Source organism: Pistacia vera, unplaced genomic scaffold (assembly GCF_008641045.1).
Source record: "Pistacia vera cultivar Batoury unplaced genomic scaffold, PisVer_v2 Contig347, whole genome shotgun sequence".
Taxonomy (NCBI): Eukaryota; Viridiplantae; Streptophyta; class Magnoliopsida; order Sapindales; family Anacardiaceae; genus Pistacia; species Pistacia vera.
The window spans coordinates 1,227,526-1,252,415 of record NW_022196165.1 but is presented as its reverse complement, the minus strand read 5'-3'; the positions used below and the strand labels follow the sequence as shown (position 1 = coordinate 1,252,415).

At 34.6% G+C, this 24,890-nt stretch overlaps 2 protein-coding genes and 1 long non-coding RNA gene across 4 annotated transcripts; 2 read left to right on the top strand and 1 right to left on the bottom strand.

Annotated features, from left to right (window-relative positions):
* Positions 1–1,793: 1,793 nt before the first annotated feature.
* On the top strand, positions 1,794–11,519 carry LOC116139085 (protein transport protein SEC23-like). The gene is made up of 12 exons (XM_031424764.1): positions 1,794–2,681; positions 2,764–2,937; positions 4,228–4,389; positions 5,304–5,446; positions 5,624–5,699; positions 5,838–6,010; positions 6,115–6,196; positions 7,511–7,588; positions 8,059–8,220; positions 8,304–8,567; positions 9,725–9,829; positions 10,754–11,519. Exons 1-12 carry the CDS (start codon positions 1,935–1,937, stop codon positions 10,898–10,900), a joined length of 2,313 nt encoding a protein of 770 aa, XP_031280624.1. The 5' UTR covers positions 1,794–1,934; the 3' UTR covers positions 10,901–11,519.
* Positions 11,520–13,290: 1,771 nt separating this feature from the next.
* Positions 13,291–16,168, bottom strand: LOC116139086 (peptidyl-prolyl cis-trans isomerase FKBP62-like). The gene is made up of 12 exons (XM_031424765.1): positions 15,872–16,168; positions 15,694–15,780; positions 15,350–15,610; positions 15,184–15,258; positions 15,006–15,086; positions 14,723–14,917; positions 14,539–14,628; positions 14,259–14,434; positions 14,056–14,178; positions 13,688–13,962; positions 13,475–13,595; positions 13,291–13,388 (listed from the first exon to the last, which is right to left on the bottom strand). Exons 1-12 carry the CDS (start codon positions 16,068–16,070, stop codon positions 13,335–13,337), a joined length of 1,737 nt encoding a protein of 578 aa, XP_031280625.1. The 5' UTR covers positions 16,071–16,168; the 3' UTR covers positions 13,291–13,334.
* A 5,625-nt stretch (positions 16,169–21,793) lies between these two features.
* Positions 21,794–24,057, top strand: LOC116139087. 2 transcript variants are annotated; one of them, XR_004129389.1, is made up of 2 exons: positions 21,794–22,124; positions 23,013–24,057. It is a non-coding gene; the product is annotated as an uncharacterized LOC116139087 (long non-coding RNA). The 2 variants fall into 2 exon arrangements; XR_004129390.1 differs by having other exon boundaries at positions 23,002–24,057.
* The last annotated feature ends 833 nt before the right edge of the window (positions 24,058–24,890 follow it).

Below are 24,890 nucleotides of genomic sequence, written 5' to 3'. Positions count from 1 at the left end.
CCGTCGTTTGGCCTTTTCCGGCCGTCGACGGCCAAAACAAACCATAGATCTGGCCTTTTCCGGCCAGATCTACCATGGATCTAGCCGGAAAAGGCCATAACGATGTGTTACGGCACAGATCCGACAAGTCTGTGCCGTAACGAAATTTTCCGGTCAGATTCCGGCGGTGGTGGCCGGAATCTGACACTGCAGTGGTGGGGGTGTTTTTGTCATTTTACATGTTAGGGTCTTTAGTTAAATTAGTAAACCTAAGGGCTTTTTTATAAATTTTTAAAATTTACCTCGTAATACTCCCATATCCAATAACCCAATACTACCCTTAAAATCCTATCCAAAATACTAAACCAAACGCACCCTATAACATTTTAAATCTCATTAATATCTTTATCATTTGCATAAAATGTGTCACATCTTAGTTATATATTTTTGGGGCGAATGATGCGGGTGAGGGTCAAAGTTAGCATTCACATGTCCGCCCAAAAATAATTTGGGTTAAGAAATTCAAACATAAATTCCATTAATCCAAAAATTTTTACTATCTAAATCTAACTCATGAGGGTAGGCTCCTTGAAGGCCCAAGCCATGGGTCATTTTGACATCCCTACTTATAATGAGATTAACCATGGGATTTTGTGAGGTTTTAATAACACTACCCTTTAATTTCAGTTAAGTCAAATATTAGGAAATACCTATCAATCTAATAGTCGCTAATTAAATCCTAATTTTGAAACAATATATTTAGGTAGAGATATGTGAATTGACCATTTTACCCTTATATGGGTTTAAGTAAATCTGTAAATTTGAATGAGGGGATCTATCCTAGTAATTTAAGCTGCAACATTTGGATTAGAGGTGACGATGGACCATGTCGTGCCTATAAATTCAAGGCCCATTGTGTCGTGTCAAGACCCGCATAGTTTCGTGCCCTATCGTGATGTGCCAGCCTATGAAATTCGAAGGCCCACGGCATGGCCAGTTATATATCGTGTCGTGTCTTGAGCAGTGCCATGGCTCGACCCACGTGCTTTGTGAAAATATTTTATTTTAATATTTATAAATTATGGTAATTTTGATTTATTATTAATAATTATTATAAAAATATTTTATATGTTATATTTAGTAACATTTTTATTCATATTAATTAAAAATATATAATTACTATGAAATGTAATAAAATAATGAGACATTGAAATATTAATTGAATTTCAATACTTTTTATTACTTATAAATTATAATTAAAAATTATAAATACAAACTTAGAATTAATATATATTTTCATTTTCATCAATTTCTAAATTCTTAAAATCTTTACATATATCTTCAACAATACGATTTTGAAGTTTAAAATTTGTCGCCACTCAATTTTTTATATAATAATGGCTTTAACAACATGATTTTAAGTTTAAAATAACCGATACCTCACATGCCCCGTTACCTCCTTGCATATGAGGTAGCGGTTATTTAAAAAAATAATTATTAATTTTATTATTTTATTTTTTTCGCCAGTCGATTATTAATTTTATTATTTTATCTTTTTTAAAGGTCCATGGCACAATTCGCATATTTTCATGTGTGCCGTACCGTGCCTTGTCGTGCTGGCCCGTGCTGGCTCTAATCGGGATTAGTAGACGTTAACCCTCTGAGTAATGCCATTATCTCCTTAATAATATTTGATGACTCCACGTACGAAAAGGAAAAAGTTGAAAAAAAAAAAAAAAAAAAAAAAAAAAGAAGAAGAAAGAAAAGAAAAATATAAGATATATCTTTACCGTTTATTTACTGGGCAATCTGATTTTAGACTAGTCCTATATTTATTCCTTGTTTTCTCTCCTCTGGGTGACCCCCTTCTCTTCCTTTTCTACTGGGGTCGCCACAAATTCACCCATCAATTCACTTTCTTTTCATTTTGATTCTGAGATCACCAAATTCCAAACATGTCTGAAATGGCCAACATAGATCCTGAAGGAATCGATGGAGTTCGTATGACCTGGAACGTCTGGCCTCGCACCAAAGTTGAAGCCTCCAAGTGCGTCATCCCACTCGCCGCTTCTTTCTCTCCGATCCGTTCTCATCCTGACATTCCTTCTCTACCTTATGCTCCTTTACGTTGCAAAACATGTGCTGCCGCTCTCAACGCTTTCTCGCGCGTTGATTTCACCGCCAAGATCTGGATCTGCCCTTTCTGTTACCAACGCAACCATTTTCCACCTCATTATGCTGCGATTTCCGAAACTAATCTTCCCTGTGAACTCTACCCTCAATACACCACCGTCCAATACACCCTCCCTCACAATCCTAATTCTTCCAATCTTGATCCCCAATTGTCTCCTGTTTTCGTCTTCGTTCTTGACACGTGTATGATCGAGGAGGAATTAGGGTTTGTCAAATCGGCCTTGAAACAGGCCATCGGTTTGTTGCCTGATAACGCCATGGTTGGCTTCGTCTCCTTTGGAACGCAAGCGCACGTGCATGAATTGGGGTTTTCTGAGTTGTCAAAAGTGTATGTTTTCAGAGGCAATAAAGAGATTTCAAAAGAACAGGTCTTGGAACAATTAGGACTTTCTTCTTCTGGAAGAAGAGCTGCCGGAGGATATCAAAAAGGCGCGCCTAATGCTTTCCCCAATTCCGGCGTCACGCGCTTCTTGTTGCCTGCCTCTGAGTGTGAATACACGCTCAATTCGGTTTGTTTTCTTTTCTTTTCTGATCATGTGTGAATTATGAATTCTACGCATTGTACTGATTATTGGTTCTGGTGAAATGTAGTTGTTGGATGAATTGCAACCGGATCAATGGCCGGTGCAACCGCGTACCCGAGCATCACGGTGCACTGGTGTGGCTCTTAGTGTCGCAGCGGGGTTGGTTGGAGCCTGTTTGCCGGGTACTGGGGCTAGAATTATTGCTTTGGTGGGAGGTCCTTGTACAGAAGGCCCAGGCACGGTAAGGCTTAAAGCTTTTTTATTTTTTATCTTTTTAATCCCTATTGGTTTTACATTATTATTATTATTATTATTTTTGGTAATTATAAGTAGCAATTATCAATAAATTTGTTTATATTTCTTGATGCTAGAAATGCTCATTGATACTGCACCATGCGTTGTTAGTAATGAAACAAAGTAATAAAGGAATATTTTCTTAATTGTCGGGAACTTAGGTTACCGTATGCAATCTCTTAACTCATTTATATGTTATGAAAACACTGAAATTGTCTAAAGCTACCTATGTTCTTGATTTTTCCTTGGATTAGCAAACTCAGTATTCTTGCGTTGTTTAAATTATTAAAAAACTTTAGTTCACTGGAAGAAAAACGTAGAGGGGATAAAACAAGTTGAAATGCATACAGCAACAAGAGTGGTTTTATTTTCCTTTTTGTTTCATTCATTTGAATTGCATGTTTAAGAAGAGAACTATGTTTTGATAGATTTAAGTTTAGGTCTCGAGATGGCCTCCTTTTAAAATTTTTTATTTTTAATAAAATTAGAAAATAGGTTTAGGTCCTCTTGATATAGAATTTGATACAATTCCTTGTTCTCTGAAAACATTGGAGGGAAAAAGTTAAGAAAATGCATTTGGTTGACATGATTTCAAGATCAGTTTTTGGATACAATTCTCAAAACTAGTGTAAAACTTCAAAAAAAAAAAAAAAACATTCTTTTTCTTTTTCCATAGCGTTGCATCTTTTCTTGTACTCTATCAAACATGTTTTTGAATTTTTAACTTTTGGAATACAATTAAAAAATTTGGACTATATCTTAAGTTTTTGAAATCATTTTTGGATTACAAATTAAAGATATTATATACATTTTAAGATTTAGAAGTACGAGGGTGTTCCCTCTGAGCTAATATTTTGCAAAATTTTGAGATGAGTGGAATGCCAATAATTTGCAAAATTTTGGGATGAGTGAAATGTTGAAATGTTAAATGGCTCAATTAACTCCATCCTTTGGAATGAAATTTATGCTCTATACTACGCCATGAAGTTATTTATTAGTCTATGGAGATCATACGCCATTACACATTCTACATCTGCCTTTTCCATCCTCTATACTGTAATAATTTGTGATAAAAATTATTTGAATAGTGTACCAATAATTAGAAGCAGTGGTGAGATGTGGATATATGCACAATAAATCTACCAAATTTAGAATTGCTGTTGGTTATTCTTGTTTGTCCAAAAAATTAAAAAAATATTAGGAATCTGAAGAATTTAATTCTATCTGAATTTTGCAGATTGTATCAAAAGATTTGTCAGAACCTGTGCGTTCACATAAAGATCTTGACAAGGATGCTGCTCCATATTTTAAGAAAGCGGTCAAATTTTATGATAATTTTGCAAAGCAATTGGTTAGTCAAGGTCATGTCTTAGACCTTTTTGCTTCTGCTCTTGATCAGGTATGTGTTTTTCAGCCTTCAAGTTATGTTTGGCATCCAAACTGATTAGCCGCTTCATACTTCTTGTTTTTAATGGTTCACTTCATGACATTTGAGTTTGGATTATTTTTTAATTTGTATTGTAACTTGTACAATTACTTTTTATGTGGTTATGTGTCTTGCTTCTTGATGATCTAGTGTTAATTGTATTATATTTATATTAACTCTGAATGCATTGGACTATCCTCTGCCATAAGCTATTCTTGTTTAGAATTTTAAATATAAAGAAAGGATAGAGTAAAAATGTTAAAATTATCATATCATCGTCTTTGACATTTGAAACCATTGGAAACGCCCAAATATCCAGGTTTTCCCAGTGGGGATTAAACAACTTATTTATAAATCCATAAGATTTTTCTGAGTTGCAATCGGAGACAGAAGGAAAAAAAATAAATTGAAAAGAACTTTTAACATTGAGTAGCTCGTTTTTCAGTAAATAAACTTAACCAAACATGCACTGGGCATGGTTTAATGTGTGTGTGACATTATACTTGAAAACAGGGTAACATGATAAACAGGAGAGATTTTTAAGGTTGTAGTCATTTCCTTGCTTATGGTAGTTGCATGAAGCATATATGATCGTTGTTGTAGTTAAATAAATCTGTGATTTATTTATTCTTTTTTTCTTGTAATGAAATTTGTTTTTAAACTTGATTCATAATTGATCTTAATTGCTTACTGCATACTAGTCATAAGTACACAAGCCACACTTTTTCTCTTAAGAAGAAACTTGTTCCAATTGTTATTTCCTTTATATCCCTATATTTATGAGTGTGAATCAGTTGTTTTATTAATAATGTTGTCAGTTTTTACCATTTGTAAATTGGAAGCTGTATATTATTATGTTGTGACTTTTGCGCATTGTGATCTTTTAGGTTGGGGTTGCAGAAATGAAAGTCGCAGTTGAGAAGACTGGGGGGCTTGTTGTTCTATCTGAAAGTTTTGGTCATTCTGTGTTTAAAGACTCTTTCAAGCGAGTTTTTGAAGATGGAGAACAGTCTCTTGGCCTCTGTTTTAAGTGAGTTCTTCTCATATTTATATGAATTATTCGTCCCTTATGATTACGTACACAGCAGGAAACACATCAAATAATTTTTTTTCCTTCTACTTTTGGTTTATTCGGTCAATATCCACAGAACCTTTTTTTTTTCAAAAAAAGAAATGCAATGCTGACTTATCTTTTGTTCTCCTTCAGTGGCACGCTTGAGATCATTTGTTCTAAGGATGTCAAGATTCAGGGGATCATCGGACCTTGCACATCTTTGGAGAAGGTTGGAACATGCTCAAACCTATATTCTATAGTGGAGTGATTAAGTCAACACATTTTCTTTTCTGTTTTGTTCATAGACGGGGACTGAATTGAAGTTTTTGTCCTTGAGTTTTGATGCTGATTTGTGCAAGCTTTGCAGAAAGGACCAAATGTTGCCGATACTGTTGTGGGAGAGGGCAATACTACTGCTTGGAAAATGTGTGGCCTTGACAAAAGTACTTGCTTAACTGCCTTTTTTGATCTTTCATCAAGTGAGCGGTCAAATACTCCAGGAACTATTAATCCACAGTTGTATTTACAGTTTCTTACAAGGTTTGCCAGGCAAACTTTTTGATAATATTATACTTCTCTAATTTTAACTCATGCTTCTTTATCAAATTTGTGTATGATTTTGTATTTTGATTGTCAAATTGCAGTTATCAAAATCCCGAAGGTAAATCGATGCTTCGAGTCACAACCATAACTAGACAATGGGTAGATAGCGCAGTTAGCTCAGAGGTTAGTTCATCTACTCTTGTCTGTAGTGAAGAGTTTGTCTATTAAATAACTAAAGTAGTTTTTTTGAATGTTTAACAGATTGATGAAGTTTGGATCTTTCTTTTGGCATTATACTTTTATTTGGATTTATTGGTTTTTTTTTTTTTTTTTTCTTACTGTTTGGAATGATGGAGATCCATCTTTAATGTAGTCCTAAAATTCTTTGAAATTTAGGGATAATTATTTATATTTGATGTCTTAGAAATGAGAAAAGCGTTTTTGAAGTTCCCAATAGGATATTGAAATTGTTATTGGCTAATGAGATAAATTTGTCAAAATGATTCTAACTTCTATTTGGCTATGCATAATATTTAGGAAATTGCTCACTGTTAAAATAGAGTTTTGCCTTGTTTGACATATCTTACATCTGAATACAAAACTCCCAATATAGGTTTTTTATTTTGTACTTGTGGGAAGCTGAGAAGAATGAGAAACAGTATACTGTGGAACCTTGTATTTTTCCCTATAGGAAAAGGGAAAACATAATATGTGAGGGTTTGGAGCGGGTTTTGAATTTTTTACTGTGGATTGATGATGCTACTTTGACATTTTGTATGGTATGAGGGTTGCTTTGTGGTTAATTATTCAATTCTTTTTCAATTTGATGATCATCAAATTGCAATAGCAGCCCTTCACATGGGTAAGTGGTTGTTCTGGTAAGAAGCATTATTTGTGTTAGGTGGAAAGAGATAAGTTACATTTTTTATGGTGTTGTCAGTTCAATTGCAATGCTGAGTGGGTTTTTCCTGTTTTAATGCTTTGTAGCTAGAATCATGGTATTTTGTTTGGAGCCTTTTAGTCGTCAGCCATGATTGATTGAGTTTTTGACTTGCTAAATACTTGGAAGGGACAATTTTGAGAGTACAGGAGTTGTGTAGTTTGAAGAGCTATCCTGTCATATTTCTTGTGTAATCTGTGGCAGAAGGGATGATTTTTTAGATATTGAATGCATCAACAAGCCTTTGTGTGGCTAATGTATGTATGTTAGGGTGCTTAGGGTCTATATTTGATTTGTGTTCAGAAACAATTTTCAAAAACTCAGAGACGATCTAAAACTTGAATAGATTCTCAATATTCTTAATATACCTTATAACTCATCTTATGCATGTAATGTTTCATGGGAACCAACTATTAAGAGGGATCTTAACCAAGTATATTAGCCAATTAACTGTCGACCTGAAGATAGTTGTGCTTTGTCTGAGTGGCTAAATGTTTATGTATATGTTTGAAAGTCTTAAACTTATTCGTGATGCTGAGGAAAAATTATTATTTCAGGAATTGGTACAAGGCTTTGATCAAGAGACTGCTGCTGTGGTAATGGCAAGATTAACTTCCTTGAAGATGGAGATGGAGGTATTTTAACCTTGCCTTGTCTTGTCTTTTATTTAGTTTTTTATTTAAACGTGAATGCAATCAAACTTTTGCAGCATAGTTTAATTTCTAGAAAGTTCAGTTATTGGCTGAGGGGCAGTGCAAAAATAAATAGTCAACAATCTGTGTCTTTTTTGCACAAGACGCATCAGTTCGGGGATGAAGAATTTAACTTCCATTTATAGAGGAAATTTTTTAAATGAACTATTAATAGTAATCCAATTGTTTGTTCTTTATCAAATTCTTTTCATTACAAAATTTGTTGTTAATCTTTGATCTATACTGCACAACTGCTTAATTTACCAAAAGAATTGGCTTTAGAGAAGAAGATACAAAGCCAGAAAATACTTAATTGCATCTTGCTGTCAGTGGTTTTATTTTAACTGTAATTTAATTTACTTTTAGTCCCTATTATTTAGCTACCACCTAATCATTTATTTTTATTTAACCAGGAGGGATTTGATGCCACTCGGTGGTTGGATCGGTCACTCATTCGTCTCTGTACAAAATTTGGTGACTATCGTAAGGATGATCCATCATCCTTCACTTTAAACCCAAGTTTTTCTCTGTTCCCTCAGTTTATGTTTAATCTGCGGCGATCTCAGTTTGTACAGGTAATATGGTTTGCAATTATTTCTGTTCCTTTGTCTCTCTTATAGTTGATTGAGCTTAATGGTCTATCTCTTTTGTGAGACAGGTTTTTAATAACAGTCCAGATGAAACTGCCTATTTTCGCATGTTATTAAACCGGGAAAATATTACGAATGCTGCTGTCATGATCCAACCATCATTAATATCGTATTCATTCAATTCACTGCCCCAACCAGCGTTGTTGGATGTGGCTTCCATTGCAGCTGATCGTATTCTCTTGCTGGATTCATATTTTAGTGTTGTCATATTCCATGGGATGACAATAGCACAGTGGCGTAACATGGGTTACCAAAATCAGCCAGAACATCAGGTATGTACTCTTCATGGTACAGTTATTGGGGTGTAACTTGAGATGGAGCAATGTATTTTTAAGTATTGGTACCATGATTTTATGAGGTGCAAGCTATATGTTCACATGTTATTATGGAATATTTTAATCTGATATCTTGGATGCACTAGCTATAGCAGGATTGGTGTTGAGGCTGAAAATGATTTTGACCAGACTATTTTCCTTTTAATTGAACTTCTCTCTGGTCATAATCTTCTCAGCTCTGTACTGGGCTTATTGCTCAGTGTTTATGAATTAGAAAATTAATTTTGAAATATACTAAGTAACAGCCAAATCCGTTGTAATTGTAAGACAGTGAAATCTTTATAATTAGAAAATGTCATCTAAAAGGAATTGTCTAAACTGAGTTCATTGTGCAGATTTTGCTGATCTTTGTTGGAGAATGACTCCAATTAACTTTGTTTTTCTATTTGTTCATGTAAGTTTGGATGGAATGACTAGTATAATTGAAGATGAGGTGTACTGTATGCAGACATCTATACGCCTTTGTAGTTTTGCAAATTGCATCCTTTTGTTCTTCTAAGTTTCTGATGCTGTTTTCTTTACCACTGAGCTAGAAGAAGATAATGTCATGAACCTTTAATTTCTTATTGAGTCTTTATGAGTTTGAGGGACTCCTTGTTGATTTTAACTAGGTTGGTTTTTCTTTCAAATTAGTTTTGACCAATTGAATCAAGAATTTTCTAATCAATATGTCGTTTGTCTGCTGACTTTTTCAGTTTTTTTTTCCTATGGTGGATAAAATGTAGCCATTTTGTTGATAATTGTTTTATTGAGCCTGTGAGAACTTTCATGTGGTTTTCTAAGGGAAAAGCTTGGCTTTAATCACTGCAAGATAAAGAAACATTTTTCTCTAAGATTTATGTTTTACCATGGACTTGGAGTAATTTTGTATTGGAATTAAATTGTGAGAGTGACCACATGTAAATGATGCATTGCTCAGTTTCTCTAATTGAAAGAAAATGCTTGCATCAATATCCTAAAGCTTTTAATACAAAGAGATATTTTTTGTAATGTAATGAAATGAATTGTTCAGTGGGCTAAAGCACTGCCTTTCATGACTGGTTGAGGTTCATGTAGCACTTATTATTATTTGATCTTATTGTTCTATTTTTCAGGCATTTGCACAACTGTTGCGAGCTCCTCATGATGAGGCTCAACTGATCATTCGGGATCGTTTTCCTGTTCCTAGATTGGTGGTCTGTGATCAGCATGGCTCCCAGGTCTGTATATGTTTTCAAACCTTAATTTTGGTACTCTATAGAATCATAACAGAAGTCATTAAGTGATTATTTTAATTGCTGCAAGTTTAAGTAAATATTTCTTGAAGCACTAGTTATGTGATCTAGGAAAATTGAAGTCCCTGAAAGCATTTCTCTATGTGAGGCTGTGTTCATTAAATAGGAAAATAAATAAACGACATCACAAAGAATTTAGATTGAATGAGTTGTACAACTAAAACAGAATAGCTGATTGGCAGTTTAACCATTTTTTTTTTTTTAAAATTAGCATCAGAATCTATTTTATGTTAGAAAAGAAGATACAATAAATGGACTAGAGGTCAACTATTGTGTTATAGCCAACCTAGATCAAGGATTTTGACCGTATCAATCAAAGCAACAGTTGTGCCAACATGCATGCTGACATTACATATTTCTGGGAACTGAGCTCTTGACAGTTGATTATTGTAGGAACTCTGGTATAGGAACTCTTAACTGCTGTAGGGTAAAAACTTGTCTCTTTTTTTTTTTTTTGAACAAAAGAAACTCAGAATGTACATTAAATAAGATGTGAAAATTTTACATATGTATAATGGGCGAGATGTCCACAAAGAGAACCAAAAAATAAAGGGACAACAAAAACTATGCTAAAAACATCCCATAGCAATGAAAACATTGCTAAACCGCCCTAAAATGGCCTTTTCTTTATACTACCAGTGACCAGTCCACAATTAAGCTTCTGAAAACTCATCTTGGATGGATGAAGAAAAGACTAAACTTAACTTAATTTTGTCTGACCAAATTTAATTTTTATATAATTATTGTGACATTACCGACCTGGTGGTTGACTCTTTATGCATTAAATTTCTTACATTGTTGTATACAGTACTTATTTTTGGTTTTGTTGTTGAATGACATGGTAAATAGGCAAGATTCTTATTGGCAAAGTTGAACCCATCAGCTACATATAACAATGCCAATGATATGGCCGCTGGGTCAGATGTGATATTCACAGATGATGTGAGCCTTCAAGTCTTCATTGAGCATCTTCAAAGGCTAGCTGTGCAATCTTGAGAGCAGAAATTAGTTACAGGTTTTGGATTTGGGGAAATTTGTTAGTGTGAGTTCTGTAATTTCCATCTTTTTTCCTGATGTTCTATAAAGTTGGGTTTTTTTTTTTTTTCCCCTTTCTTTCCATTACTTTTAAAATGAGAGAACAGGCCCCACATTCCTTGAACAATAAGGAGATCACATATAATTCTTTGGGGGGTGTCAGGAGGTATTTGCTTCCTGGAAAAAATAAGAGATAAAAGTTTAGTAGAATTCGAGTCTTATTCGGAAAGGAAGGAAATGTAAGTTAGAGACATTTCTGCTTCAGCAGGAGTCAATCTGGAAGACATTTTGATAGATTTTTTTTTTGTTTTTTTCAACGACCCTTATATCCGGCTTGGTCAGAGAGGTGGTGTACTTTTGTGTAATCTGAATTTTAAGTTATATACTCAATGGTGTCAATGCTCTTAGGTTAAGAAGTTAAAAGGAGTCAATTTGTTTAGTTTGACTTTTTCCTCTCACAGCTTTTATTAATCTGTTGAGCCTTATATTTTCTCCAAAATTATAGTCATAATTTGTAGTCATTTTGTCTGTATTTTGTTTTTATGGAAGAAAGTAATACTAAATGGCTCTCTATAGTCTATATGGCTTTTTTGGTGTTCGTGTGCTTTTCGTATTTAATAAGATCAGACCATATTTTAACATATTAACTAAAACTTGAGGCAATTATTTTTGGTAAAATTAAGCCAATCGCACTTTTGTTGATTATTATTATTATTTAAAAAATAATAATGGCATATGATTTATTATCAAACCGTCAGACTATTTATTTATTTTTGATTAATGTTATCCGGCCTTAACATTAATTTTATCCGGACAGTACAAAGGCTTCCAACGACTTTTAGAAAAATTTAAATATAATCATGAAATTACTATTAAAAATATCGTCTCAATCGAGCCGATTAGATAAATAGAGAAGTAAGGCATGAAGAGGCTTCAATAAGAATAAGGTTCTAAAACTACTAAAAGAATATCATAAAATCATAATCCCCTACAAATACCAAAAACCTCATTATACAAAGAGTTTTTAATATTCACAGAGTCTCTAGAACGGCGAAAACTTGAACTCTCTCAAAATATTTAACCATTTTTTTTCTCAACGTCTCTTGTTCCTCAATTTTTAACATTTAATCTTTTCTCAACTTTTATATTTAGATTACTTTTATGCCCTTCAGTCATTTAGATTAATTGTAATTTTGCAACGGGGGATAAATTTTATTCTTAAATTTCAGGGAGATTTATGTTAATTCAAAACTTAAAAAGAGTTTTTTTTTTTTTTGGTAATTTTTCCCTTTTAAGAACCAGTAAAAGAGTGGCTTAGCCTTTAACCCCTTCGTTTATAAGTTTCAGTGTTTCACATTTTCATGTCCTTGTTTTTGCATTGGAAATTGTGTAATATGAGTTTGTACTTTGTATACCCTTGTTTTTACATTTTATGTCACCTTTTTCCAATTATTTTTGGAAAACCAGAAACAAAAACTCCCTCTTTTTTGAAATAAAAGTCGTTTTAACTTTTCAAAATAAAAAGTTACGCAACCCTCTCTCTCTCTTTCAACACAACTTTGCTTCTTCTTCATCACATTGGTCCTTAATTTCTTTTCTTTCTCTCCATTTTAAGCTCCTGCAAAATTTGAAAATGAAGGCTAATCCTTTCTATCCACAGTTCATGTTACTCTTCGGATACATTTTTTGCTACCTTTTTTCCTTTTAATCAGATTTATGAAATTTTGTTTAGATCCGTATTTAATTCTCTGTTTTAAAAACCGGACCGGACCGACCGGTCAGACCGATTAGATCGGGAACCGACAGCTTCTCTGGTCCGGTTTAGGTCTCAGGAGGATTTTTGAAATATTTTAAAATTATAAGAGTTACTTTGTAATTTTATAAGGGTATTTTGAAAATATATCAAAAGTTTAAGAATTAATTGATAATTTTATTAGGGCATTTTTTGAATAAATAAAAATTTTAGGAACCAATTTAAACTTTTTTAGGAAAATTTTTGTAATATATTAAGATTTAAGGGGTTTATATATAATTTTTTAAAAATAAAATATTATTGACATCATCGATCCAACCGACTGGTCCAACTGGTTGGACCGATTAAACCGTGACCCGGATAACAAAATGGTTTACTCTCTGATCTAGGTTTTAAAACAATGATTTAATCAGAGAAATTTTGTTTACATTAAAAAAAAAAAAAAAATTAGTTTATTAAAAAGTGTGCAATTACTAGGGAGTATATAAAATCATTAACACATCCTTCAATCAGATAAACCTTAAAAATACATGAACTTTATTTATTTTAAGCCATGCATTTTCCATTTGCTTTACATCATATCACATCCCGTCAAATATTTAACATGACAACCACAAACTGATGTTTAGAGTTTAGGAAGTATCATGCTTTGCTATCAATGGCCATTGATGCTGCCTCTGGCTTCGCTGCAACTCTCTGCATTTTCAGAACACTCAGAATCAGACAACGAATGGCATTTCAAACCCAGTAACACTGCATCGCTCAGATATGTTTAAACTTACCGCTGATTTTGATTGATCTAACTTTATCATCTTCGCAAATATGTTGGCATAAAATTGTGCATCCTTCTTATTGTACTCCCTCACTTTCTCCTTCAATAGCTTGTACTCCAGTTTCACATCCCTGATACGAAGAAAACAAAATCAAGTAATTCAATGAATCTTCTTTTATCTAAACAGCAAATGTAATTTAGCATCATACAAGCGAGACCATACCTATTGTTAGGGTCAATCTCGAGTGCTTTTTTAATATCCAATTCAGCCAAATCCAAATCAGCAAGTTGAATATATGCTTGGGCTCTCCTATACAGAGCTTTAACATTCCTACTGTCAATTTCTAACACCTTAGTGCACAACTTCTCTGCCTGCTTATACTCTTTAAGTTTGAGCTTGCAAGCAGCATTGTTCAGGTTGCAGGTAATTTTCAGCACCTTGGTCTTCTGCTTCTCCTCATCGGTGAAAGAAGAGTCATACTCGATGAATTTCACAGCCTGTCATAAAAACATGGTTCTCTCAAATGATCAATCAAAATCTACACAATAACTTTATGAAGTATGAGACCAAAATTGTTTATATTAACATACCTTGTCATATCTCTTGGAAGCTCTATCATATTTACCAGCCTTGAACAATGCATTTCCCTCTTCCTTCTTCTTCCCAGTGGCTTCAATCTTCTCCTGAGTGTTCATGTCCCAAGATTCTTTCTCCTGCAATGAATATTATGACATTACATATTTTACCCTGTGGAAGCATATTAAACAGGTTAAAGTATATACCCCACACCAACCTTGAAAAAAGAAACCATCTCAACTTCGTAGTATAAAGTTGAGTTGGCAGGAACAATAGCTAGTTCTTGCTGTGAATCAGACGCACCAAACCCGTATTCTGGTTGAACTGTAATGAGTGCAACTTCTCCTTTCTTCATTCCCTTAACAGCTCTATCAAGTCCATCAACAACTTGTTCTGCACATTATATATACCTCAAGTTATCTAACGCATAGACAACCAAATAATGACACTATCTACATTCTAACATAGCATTCAATTAATGGGAAATTTGACATTACCCTCATCTATTTTGAATTCATATGGCTGCTCCTCATCATGACCCTTCTTTACAAAGATAGTACCATCATACAGCTTCCCAATTATTTTCACTGCAATAGAGGAGGAACAGTTACAAAACCTGTATTGCAGATTTATCATAACATATATGAAACTAAATTGTCAAAATGCCCAGTCCCATCATACCTTGTACCACTGCACCATCATTGGGTCTTTCATATCCCTCTCCCTCCTTAAGGATCTTTTTCAGCACCTTTTTGTCTTTGGTAATATCAGAAACAGTTTTCCAAGAGACCAACTCCAGATTTATCTGGAGGGCAGCATTTGGAGGAACTGCTCCTTCATCACCTATAGCGGGTCTGCCCGTCTCCCCAAAACCATCTACAAGAACCCAAAAATAAATGTTATCAATATTTCATTATGAAAAATAAATAAAAAAATTTCCACTGCACAGAAAAACTCTATTTACATTTTGGTTTTACCGTCAATAGCACTTTCTCCCCTTTCTTCATTGTTTTGACTGCTTTTGCCAAGGCAGGGCAGAAATATCCTGCAGGAAAATAAAATATAGATTATAGACCATTAGAGTTGCAACAAAGATCCCAATGAAGCAACAACATCATACATCAAACCACCATGAAACATACCCTCTTCAACAGTGAATTCTACCCCATCAGATCTGGAGACCAGCGTGCCATCTTCTAACCGAGCCTCATACTTAACTGCGGCACAACATTAAAAAGCATTTGTAAAAACACCAAACCCATAAAGTTAAATTTGTTATAGAAAAGAAAGCAAAGAACAGAGAATTACCGAGAACTTCATCAAGGTCTTTAGGAATCTCCCATTTCTCCCCCTCCACTAGTATTTTCTTAAAGATTCCTCCATCTTTGCAAATATCCTTAACGCTTGTCCAAGACAACAATTCAACATCAAACTGGAGAGTTGCATTAGGAGGAATAGTTGGAGGAGAACCAGATTCACCATAAGCCAATTGAGGAGGTATGGTGAATATTGCGTTTTCACCCTTCTTCATAGTTTTGATACCTTCATCCCATCCCTTGATCACTTGTCCTGTAACTCAATACATTAGTATACATAGAAAAAATTGCTCTGCTTATAATTAATTAAAAGAAAAGCTAAAATTAATAAATTACCTTGACCCAGCTTGAACTTGAAAGGTGTACCACGATCACGGCTGGAGTCAAACTGGGTTCCATCAAGCAAAGTCCCAATATAATGCACTGCAAATAAAAGTCCATCATCATCAACACATTGCATTTCACCACACATTAAATAAATTATTAGAATAGAATAGAATGGAAAATAAAATACCTTCCACTTCATCACCGGAGCCAGGAGTCTCCCAGCCTTCACCTTCCTTGAGGAGTTTCTTCTTGAGTCCAGTGTTGGTGATCTCCTTCTCTTCACCAACCTTGAGAATTGGACTCATAGTCTCCTCCTCCATATCCATATCCCTTTCTTCCTCCTCCATGTTGGTGTTTGTTGCTGGAAACTCAAAATCATCATCCATTTCTCACCCTCCGAATTAACAAATAATCAAATATTTCAAATGCAACAGAAAATCCAAATGCTTTTACGGTTTCCTGTGCCTGCATTGTGCGTACATTGCCCATTTTATAGAAGGCGGAGATGGACTCACTGGAGTTTTGTTGCATGTCTTCGACTAGAGACTTCTAAAATGTTTTAGACACGGACGTTTCCAGAAATCTCCCTACTTTTCTTAAGGATCATCGTTGTGACTTTCTAGATGGACGAAGCCCAGCCCATATCTAGTTCCATTTGAATTCATAGAAAAATGAAGATAAATTAATTTGTGATTAGTGATGGCCTGATGGCAATGGGCCGGACCGGGACCGGGTACCCCTTGGCCCAGGCCGAAACCTAACCTCATGACACAGGCCTAAGCCCGGCCTGAGCCCATTACGGGTATGATAGGCAAAGCCCAAGCCCGACCCGACGGGCTTTTTATAACCGTAGACCTAGCCCAAGCCCGCCTTTTTTAATAATGTTTATTTTTAAATATTAATAAATTTCAAATTTTTTTTATCTTTTTAATTTTAGAAATAGTTTTTAAATATTAATTGAAGCTATTTCAGCAAATAATTTAAGCAATAAGTGAGCAATTAAAACTTTATAATATTTGATTATAGAGCTGGGCATTTGGGACCGGGCCCAAAAGCCCAGCTCCAAAAACCGGGCCTAGGAGGCCTGGTCCCAAAACGGGACCAGGCCTAAGGAGGAGGGCCCGGGCCCTCCACCGGGCCCTCCTCCAAGGCCCGGGCCTGGGCCCAAAAGTTTATTTGTCTTTTATCAATTTAATCCTTTGTAAAATTACATTAAACCCCCTAAAATCAGTATAAATTCAAGGACTAAAATGATATTTTACAAAATTTATTAAAAAAAAAAAAAATAACCGTTGCAGCCAACGGTTACATTTATTACTTTTTATATAATATAAGTTTTTTTTTCAATTTCCCCCCACAACTACACTATAAAAACCTAAAACCTTTAATTTTTTTCACACCAATCTCTCAATCTCTCATTCTTTCATTCTCTCAATCTCTCATTCTTTCATTCTCTCAATCTCCTCCAAATCTCCAATCAATTTCTCATTCAATTTATATTATAATTTATTTATATTATTTTTTATATTATTCAAATTTTTTTCTATTTTTCATATCATCATATTTCATATTATATTTAATTTCTTTTCATTTTAATTATTTATTATTTTATCATAAATTATAATGTCTTCCCCAAATGAGTTTTACGTTCCATCCACCGAAGAAATTGAAGCCTTCAATCCATTTTCATCATTTCCTCCAGAGGATGAGCTGTAATTCCACAACCATTCGGCCGGGACGAGGTGTGCCAAACACATGTGAGCTGCGAGTCAACGGGCACGGACATAGCCAACCCCCCCGACCGTCAAAGAGGGTCGTGTCCGATGTCTGGCGATACTTCACCAAATCAAAACGGCCAAGACAAATGGGGAGGGGGAAGAATCGTGTGGGATATGTAATTTATGCGGAACCCTTATTGGGGCTGAGAAGGGACTTCGACGATGCGACGACACGTAGAGAAGAAGCATCCCCAAATAAGTGCATCTTCAAGCGGATCAGGTAGACAAATTCAAACTCAACTTAATTTAATCACCAATCCTCAACTCTCTCAACAGGCAATACAATACACATGTTGCACGAGAGGAAATAGCAAGATATATAGTTGCTACAGACTCTCCATTTGTTTATCTGAAAATCCTTTTTTGTGAATATGGTTAAAACTGCATTTGTCCGCATATACCCCTGTTAGTAGAACTACAAGAAAGAGATATACTAAAACTTTATACAAAATAAAAATAAAACTAAAAACGAATTTCAAAATTTTAGGAATATATTTATTGCACTTACATCAGACATATGGGCTTGTAGATCAAAAACCGATTTTAACTGTACAGTACATTTCTTAGATCAAATTGGAGTTTACAACAAAAATTGATAGGTTTTAAACCATTATATGAAAAACATAGTGTGAAACTATTATTTTCGATTCTTGAAGTTTTGCAAGAATATTTATAACTGATAGAGTTGTAGCGCTAACGCTTGATAATGCAGCTGCTAACACCGCGGCAATATCTTTATTTGAAAAGAAATGGATCCGTTTGGTGAAGGCAAATTTTATCACCCGAGATGTGCTTGACATCATCAATTTGATAGTTAAGCAGGTTTAGATACTATACATTCAAGGATTGAGAGGGTGCGTAGAGCTATGGATTTATCGCGGCAGTAGCAATAAAAGATGGCAGGAGTACGTCAAATATTGTAACCAAGAGGACCCACCGGTTCGACCTTTGAAGTTATGTACAGACATGCTATCCGTTGGAAATTACTACTTGATGTTGGAAAAAGCTTTGCCAAACGCGAAACAAATTACAGATTTCGTCAACCGGAAGACCTATCCAGAGGAAGTTGTCGTTATGATGATTGGGGGGTTTGTGAACTTTTTTACATTTCTTAAAAATTTTATAATGCTACAAACATTAAGTGTATTATTATCCAACTACAATTTAGTGTTAGATATTTTAGTTCAAATTGCTAAAAATTTTTATCAAAATAGACATGATAACATTTTAGTGAAATTGTTCAAGTATGGAAGAAAAATATAAGAGATATTGGTTAGATATCCATCTTATATGGATTAGGCCTTTTTCTAGATCCTAGGTTTAAATTATCCGTAGTTACGGTATATGTAATTACTGAGCTAGGCCATTATTTAGAATATGATTATAACGTCTATTTGACTGACTTTAAAAACAAATTGGATAGGCTTTTTTCTTATATGAGAACAGATACAATGCAAGTGGAAGTGGAAGTGGAACATCTGGGAGAGGCGATCAGGACTTGATGTAGCCCCCCCTCAATGGTCGAGCAAGTGGGCGTATGTGGGACGTAGCGGGAAGCTCCAACTCTAGCTCCAGTCGTACATACATAGACCAAATGGATGAACTCGCTACCTACAGTGGACTTGACTTTTATGACGATGAAGGAGCAACTTGACATGGATATTCCAATGGTGGAACCAACAAGAAAGTCAATTCCCCATTATATCCCAAATGGCACGTGACTTTATCTGTGCCGGTTTTACAATTGCATCCGAGTCAACATTTTCAACGAGGTGGCGGATTGTTGAAGACCGAAGTGTTCTTTAACCGATGAGATGATTGAAGTGATACGTGTTTACGGGATTGGACTCAGGAGAAAGAAGACACAACAGCACCCTGAAGATCCGAACTACCGAACTCTTTAGGAATACAGATTGATAATGTAACTACTGTGACGATGAAATGAGAGAATAATTAATAAAAAAATTATTTAATTGTTATTTGTGAAGCGTGAATGTGTGAAATGTGAATATTATATTTATGTAAAAATTAAAATTAACTATAATTTATATTTTTTTAAAATTAATTAAATTTTTAGAAACTTACAATCAACCCTAAAAAATACTAAAAACCCCTATAAAATTTGTTTTGCCCCCAAAATATAAAAAAATTTGAGGGGGGAAAATTAAATTTTCCAAACCCCATGGGACGGTCCTAGGACCGGTCCTGGCCCATGGGACCAGTCCGGAACAGGCCTTAGGCCTGGTCGGGTCCTGATTTTTCTCGGCCTGGGACCGGTCCAGGCCCAGAGAGATGGTCCCATTTGGGACCAGTCCCAAGGGACCGGTCCCTTGCCAGGTATATTGATTGTACTAAATTCTCAGCTGTGCATAGTATTTAGGTGAAATCCACTTTTATAAGTTGAAACAAACCCATCTAACTCATTTAAAGACAATTTTAACATGTTAACCTTAATATGAGATGAAAATTGAGGTTAGGGTTTGGAAAAATTGTATATTATATATTATTATATATATATAATTATATATATTATATAATATAGGATAATATTGTATAAATATATAGTTAAGGGTAAATTAGTAAAATTAATACTAAAATTTCGGGACCGCGGAGGGGGGGGGGGGACCTAAAGATATACCCATGCTCGGCCCGTACCCAAGGTTGGGCCTTAAAATTAAGCTCAGGCCCAAGCCCAAGCCCGCCAACCTTAGGTAAAGCTCGCCCTTTTCGGGCCGGGTACTCGAAATATTGGGCCCATTGCCACTCTATTGATCATGTTTTGTTTTCAACTGAAATTTCTATTTAAGTTTCGTCAATTGAATTAATGGTTACAATATTAATTTCTTCAATTGAATTGTAAAAGATAGAAAATGCAAATTTAAGCTCTTATCCATTATTGAACAACATTAACCAAAAATAAAAAAATAAAATAGGGTTGCATGCAAAAATTAGCTATGATCTGGCCGATCATAAAGCCAAATCGAGCGGCCACAATTTGCCACCGCTTGGAGGATTCCATGGGCATTCATCACAACCACCCAATTTTAATTATTTTCAACATTTTTTTTTTCAGTTTTGAAATAAATAAAATTTGATTAGTTATGAGTTGGGTTAATACATTGTAAAATATTGTGATGTAATGTTGAATGGGAAGTTTAAAATTGGGTTTTGAAAGAAATTGAGATGTATTGAAAGAAAACTTTAAAGATATTATTGAATTTCTGTAGAAAGTGCGTGGGGTGAAAAAGAAAATTTATAAATTTTATTTCAATATCTGTAATTTAATAGTTTAGGGCAATTTAATATATTTTGGTTAAAGGGTAAAAATGTCATTTTAATAATTAACAAATTTTCATTAACTGTTATTAACGGAATAGGGTGTCATGCATAAGAATTTTGTTTCTCTATGTTATCCGCTAAATCGGGAAACATATGTTGGTTTTCAAGGATTTCCCATAATAAAATAAAAATGAAAAAAATTTAAATTACTTAAGTTGTATATAAATGAATTATAAAAATAGAAACTAATGAAATATTTAAATATGAAATGATGAAAAGTATAATAGACACTCTTAAAATATAAATTGAAAGAAAAATCCCAAGTTTGGCCCCTATGGCCCCCTAATAAGGGTGGTCATGGAGCTCTTACTCATCAGTTATTTCCAAGATCTCGAGAGATTAGTTGAGGTATTACGCAAGTTTGTCAGAACACCCCCGATCATTAAAAAAAAAAAAGGTAAATGATTAAAATGGTAAAATAGACTTACATAAAACTGGAAAGAAAAAACTAAAATTGACTGATGATAATAGAGGGTTATCTAAGACTTTTTGAAAATTCTAGGTCCATATATATTAGGATTTAGGGGTGGATATAAAAGCCAAGAGATATAGGTAGCAACTAAGTCGTATGTTTTGCTATTATCTTTTGATATGGTTTGTAATTTTTATCATCCAATCCTTAGAGATTCCAGCATTTACAAAAAGTATTAACGACTCCCTTCTTGTCAGTTAAATTTTAGAGTAATGTTAACTTTACTAATCTCTCATACTAATCTCCTATACTAATTAACACGGCGCTAACATGACAAATTTTAGAGTAATGTTAACTTTACTAATCTCCCATACTAATCTCTTATTAACACGCGCTAACATGACAAATGTCATCTCATATGCCACATCAGTTAATTACCACGTCAGTCAGTTCCAAAAATCTTTAAAAAAAAAAAAAATTGATTCAAAATCCCCCCTTCCCTTAAATATATTCCCCCAAAAATTAAAAAATATATATAATTAAAATTAATTTAAAAGAACAATAATTCCCACTAATCAATTCCCAAATCAGCACGTAATTCCCACTAAGAAAAATCCCGAGCGCAAACCCTCCACCGCCTCCAATCAGAAAATACTACTACCACCGCCGACAATCGTCTCCCACCATCACTTAGTGGTCAATTTTGTGTTGAAGAAAATAAACTCCTCTCTCATTGTTTGCGTGGTCCTTGTTTGCGCCAAATTGAAGAACAGAGAACCTATACTAAAGGCAGTGCATCATCTTCGCTGATGAAGTTGTCTCAGATGATGAAGTTCAACATTGCTTCTGTATATGAGCAAAGATACCAACTTTGAATTTTCAAGCATCAAACGTTTTCCATAAACGCACAGGTAATTTAGGGATCAATTTTCAAATGAGATAGAAATTAGGAATATGGAATTGCTTCTTATAAGAGAATCATAACTTATGTCTGCTAAGCTGGTTTATTCAAAATTTCAAAATTTTGAATACCGATCAACTGCTAGTCAATATCACCAGTTCTTTAATCATTTTAAACTGAGTATTGCTAGGACTTTCATCATATTCAAACAAAAGTCCGCGTTCCACACTTTCCACTTTCAGCCTCTTTCTCATTCTTTCCATTAATAAACCTTTTGATAATCTTTTTTTTAATGATTATATTCCATTCATTGTTGTTTCTCTGAATTTGGTTTAAACCTAGAAAAGAGATTCTGATAGCATGGTGGAACCAAAATTATTTCATGTTTGTAAGTCCTCTGTTACTCTCTTATTTTGAATATATAAAATAGATCACTAGGATTAGCTTATATGTTTTCTTTTTCAAAGATGCTAAACTTATAACGGAAGTTTTACTTTATTTGTTTGATTGTTGCAGACTATTTGAGTAATTGTTTAATTTGTGTGTGGTTACTCTGAGCGTTGCATTTGTTAGTCTTTGATTATAAGAAAAGGTATATAACACAAGTTGAGATTCTGGCTTAGTTTTATAATGTCGAAATACTTATTATAATAATGATGAAATATATGTATGGTCTGAATATGTTTCTTCTTCAACTGATATTTGACTTCAAGAAAAAAATCAGTAGCTCTCCTTAAACTTGCGTGAACAAACCTTTGATGCAGATTTAAAGTAGTATATTAAAGAAATTACTCACATGTTTGACCTGCTCCTTTGACCTGAAAATGGGGATAACCTTTAGGCCTTACTGTTCAAGTTGAGTTACCTTTATTCAACTTTGTTGGAAGCTTTTGTGTAGGAGAATTGGAGGTGCAGCAGCAGGTTTATGCTTGGTTCTGTTTATTTTTGGGTGGTGCAATTATGCTGGCTGTGCAGAAGGTTGTATAGGGTCATTGTCTGCTGGCTGTGCATATTTAGCAAAAGTGCAGAAATAGTACCCTGTGGGAAGTGGTTCGTAAGGAGCAGTAGCGTGACTGCAGCATTTTTTGCAGTTCGTGAGTTAAGTTTGCAGATTTTACAAATCAACAAATTCAAATGACTGCAGTTTATGTGTTTCTGGGAGGGTGTGCCCATGGCGAATCTATTCAATTAAGGAAGAAATTGTATATGTTGCAATTCTTGTAGGTTCCGGGAATGTGTGGTGAGCAGGAAAAGGTGTCGTCGGGGTAGCAACCTGTTGATTGCATTTTATACATTTTCAAGTAGATGGGTTATGCTGAGTTTATCGGACTGGATATGTAGTCTGCGCAGGCTATCTTCTGTGTTGTTTGTAAAGTGTTGTGCGCAGTTTTGTGTCCAAAGTTGCAGATTCTAAGCTTTAATTGTTGCAGTCCTTGGTTGAACTCTAGTAGGCCGTGTAGTATGTTGTTTGATGGAGGTATGGCAGGCCATGTAGTATCCAATTCAGGAGTTGTTGAATTTATCATGTATGATCTCTCATGCTTTGTTATTCTGATTTGGTATGCATGTGTGCAGCTTGTTCTCCTTGTGGGCACAAAGCTACAGAATATGATTGCGACCTTGGCAATTGTCTGTCTATTTCTTATTGCAGTCATTGCTCTGTGATCCCAATCTCAATTAGCCTGCAAATTCTAAAGCTGCTCGGATGTTTGCTCAATGACTGCAGAGCTGGATAGCAGACTACCTCTTCCTTGGGTAGGGTGATTCGAGCCTGAAGGTTTTAGGGCATGTTCTATCGACATTGCCATTTCATTATCCAATTTCAGGAGTTGTTGAATTTATCATGTATTTCTCATGTCAACCTTTCACATATGAATTGGAGAGCTATTTGATAATTTTGATCCATATTATAGTATGACCTTTTAGTGTGTTTGTTTGTTCAACCTATCAGAAAGTGCTTTAATTGTGGGTTTAACCAGCAAATGGCTAACAACAACAATGCATTAGCCTCACTGTTTGTTCCATATTTCCCATTAAATAGGAAAAAGTCTTTGTTACATATTTCGCTGTTTATCGATTCAATAATATTATTGACAAAATAAAAATTAAAGCAAGTCAATATGTTATTTTTCTCAAATATATCAGAATTAGAGATGAAACAAAAAACTATTGTTGATATTAATAATATCTAACATAGATAAATAAAAGGTGATGAAATGAGGGTCTGAAATGTTGAATGACAGCTTAATATTATTACATATAACTAAGCAAGGTGTTGACACATACACATTGACATAAGCACCCTTATGTACAACCAAATTACACAAACTACTGCTTAGATGAGCCTCAAGCCAACAAAATCCCCATCTTATCATCATCATCATCATATTCTTCATCCACTAATAGCAGCTTCATTTTTCTCTCTCACTAGAGGTGGAATAAGTGGGCTGGGTTAGACGGGTTAACCCTAACCCGGCCCGCATTAAAGAGGGTTTAACTAGGTGGGCCGGGTTGAACCTGACCCGCATGCAACCCCAGGGCGGGCCGGGTTGATATATGGCAACCCAGCGACCCGGTGGGTTGCTGTTTTGTTTTTTTGGAAGAACCTGCCTACCCGCCGGGTTGACCTGAGGTTGGTTGTTGTTGCCCCCAAAAAAATAAAAAATAAAAAACAAATTTTTTTTCAAATACGCCTTTTACCCTTAAAATATAACCATTTTATAGTGGTTGGAGGGGTTTTTTCGTCATTTTCTTTTCCCATTTTTTTTCTATAAAT

What these genes read in the sequence shown, in the direction of transcription:
- LOC116139085 (XM_031424764.1), top strand. Translation starts at nt 1,935, where the DNA reads ATGTCTGAAATGGCCAACATAGATCCTGAAGGAATCGATGGAGTTCGT. An exon ending in GTGAATACACGCTCAATTCG is followed by an intron (nt 2,682 to 2,763) that starts GTTTGTTTTCTT and finishes GGTGAAATGTAG; the next exon opens with TTGTTGGATGAATTGCAACC. An exon ending in TATTTACAGTTTCTTACAAG is followed by an intron (nt 6,011 to 6,114) that starts GTTTGCCAGGCA and finishes GTCAAATTGCAG; the next exon opens with TTATCAAAATCCCGAAGGTA.
- LOC116139086 (XM_031424765.1), bottom strand. Translation starts at nt 16,070, where the DNA reads ATGGATGATGATTTTGAGTTTCCAGCAACAAACACCAACATGGAGGAG. An exon ending in AGATGGTTTCTTTTTTCAAG is followed by an intron (nt 14,179 to 14,258) that starts GTTGGTGTGGGG and finishes TATTCATTGCAG; the next exon opens with GAGAAAGAATCTTGGGACAT. An exon ending in GAGATTGACCCTAACAATAG is followed by an intron (nt 13,596 to 13,687) that starts GTATGGTCTCGC and finishes TCTTCGTATCAG; the next exon opens with GGATGTGAAACTGGAGTACA.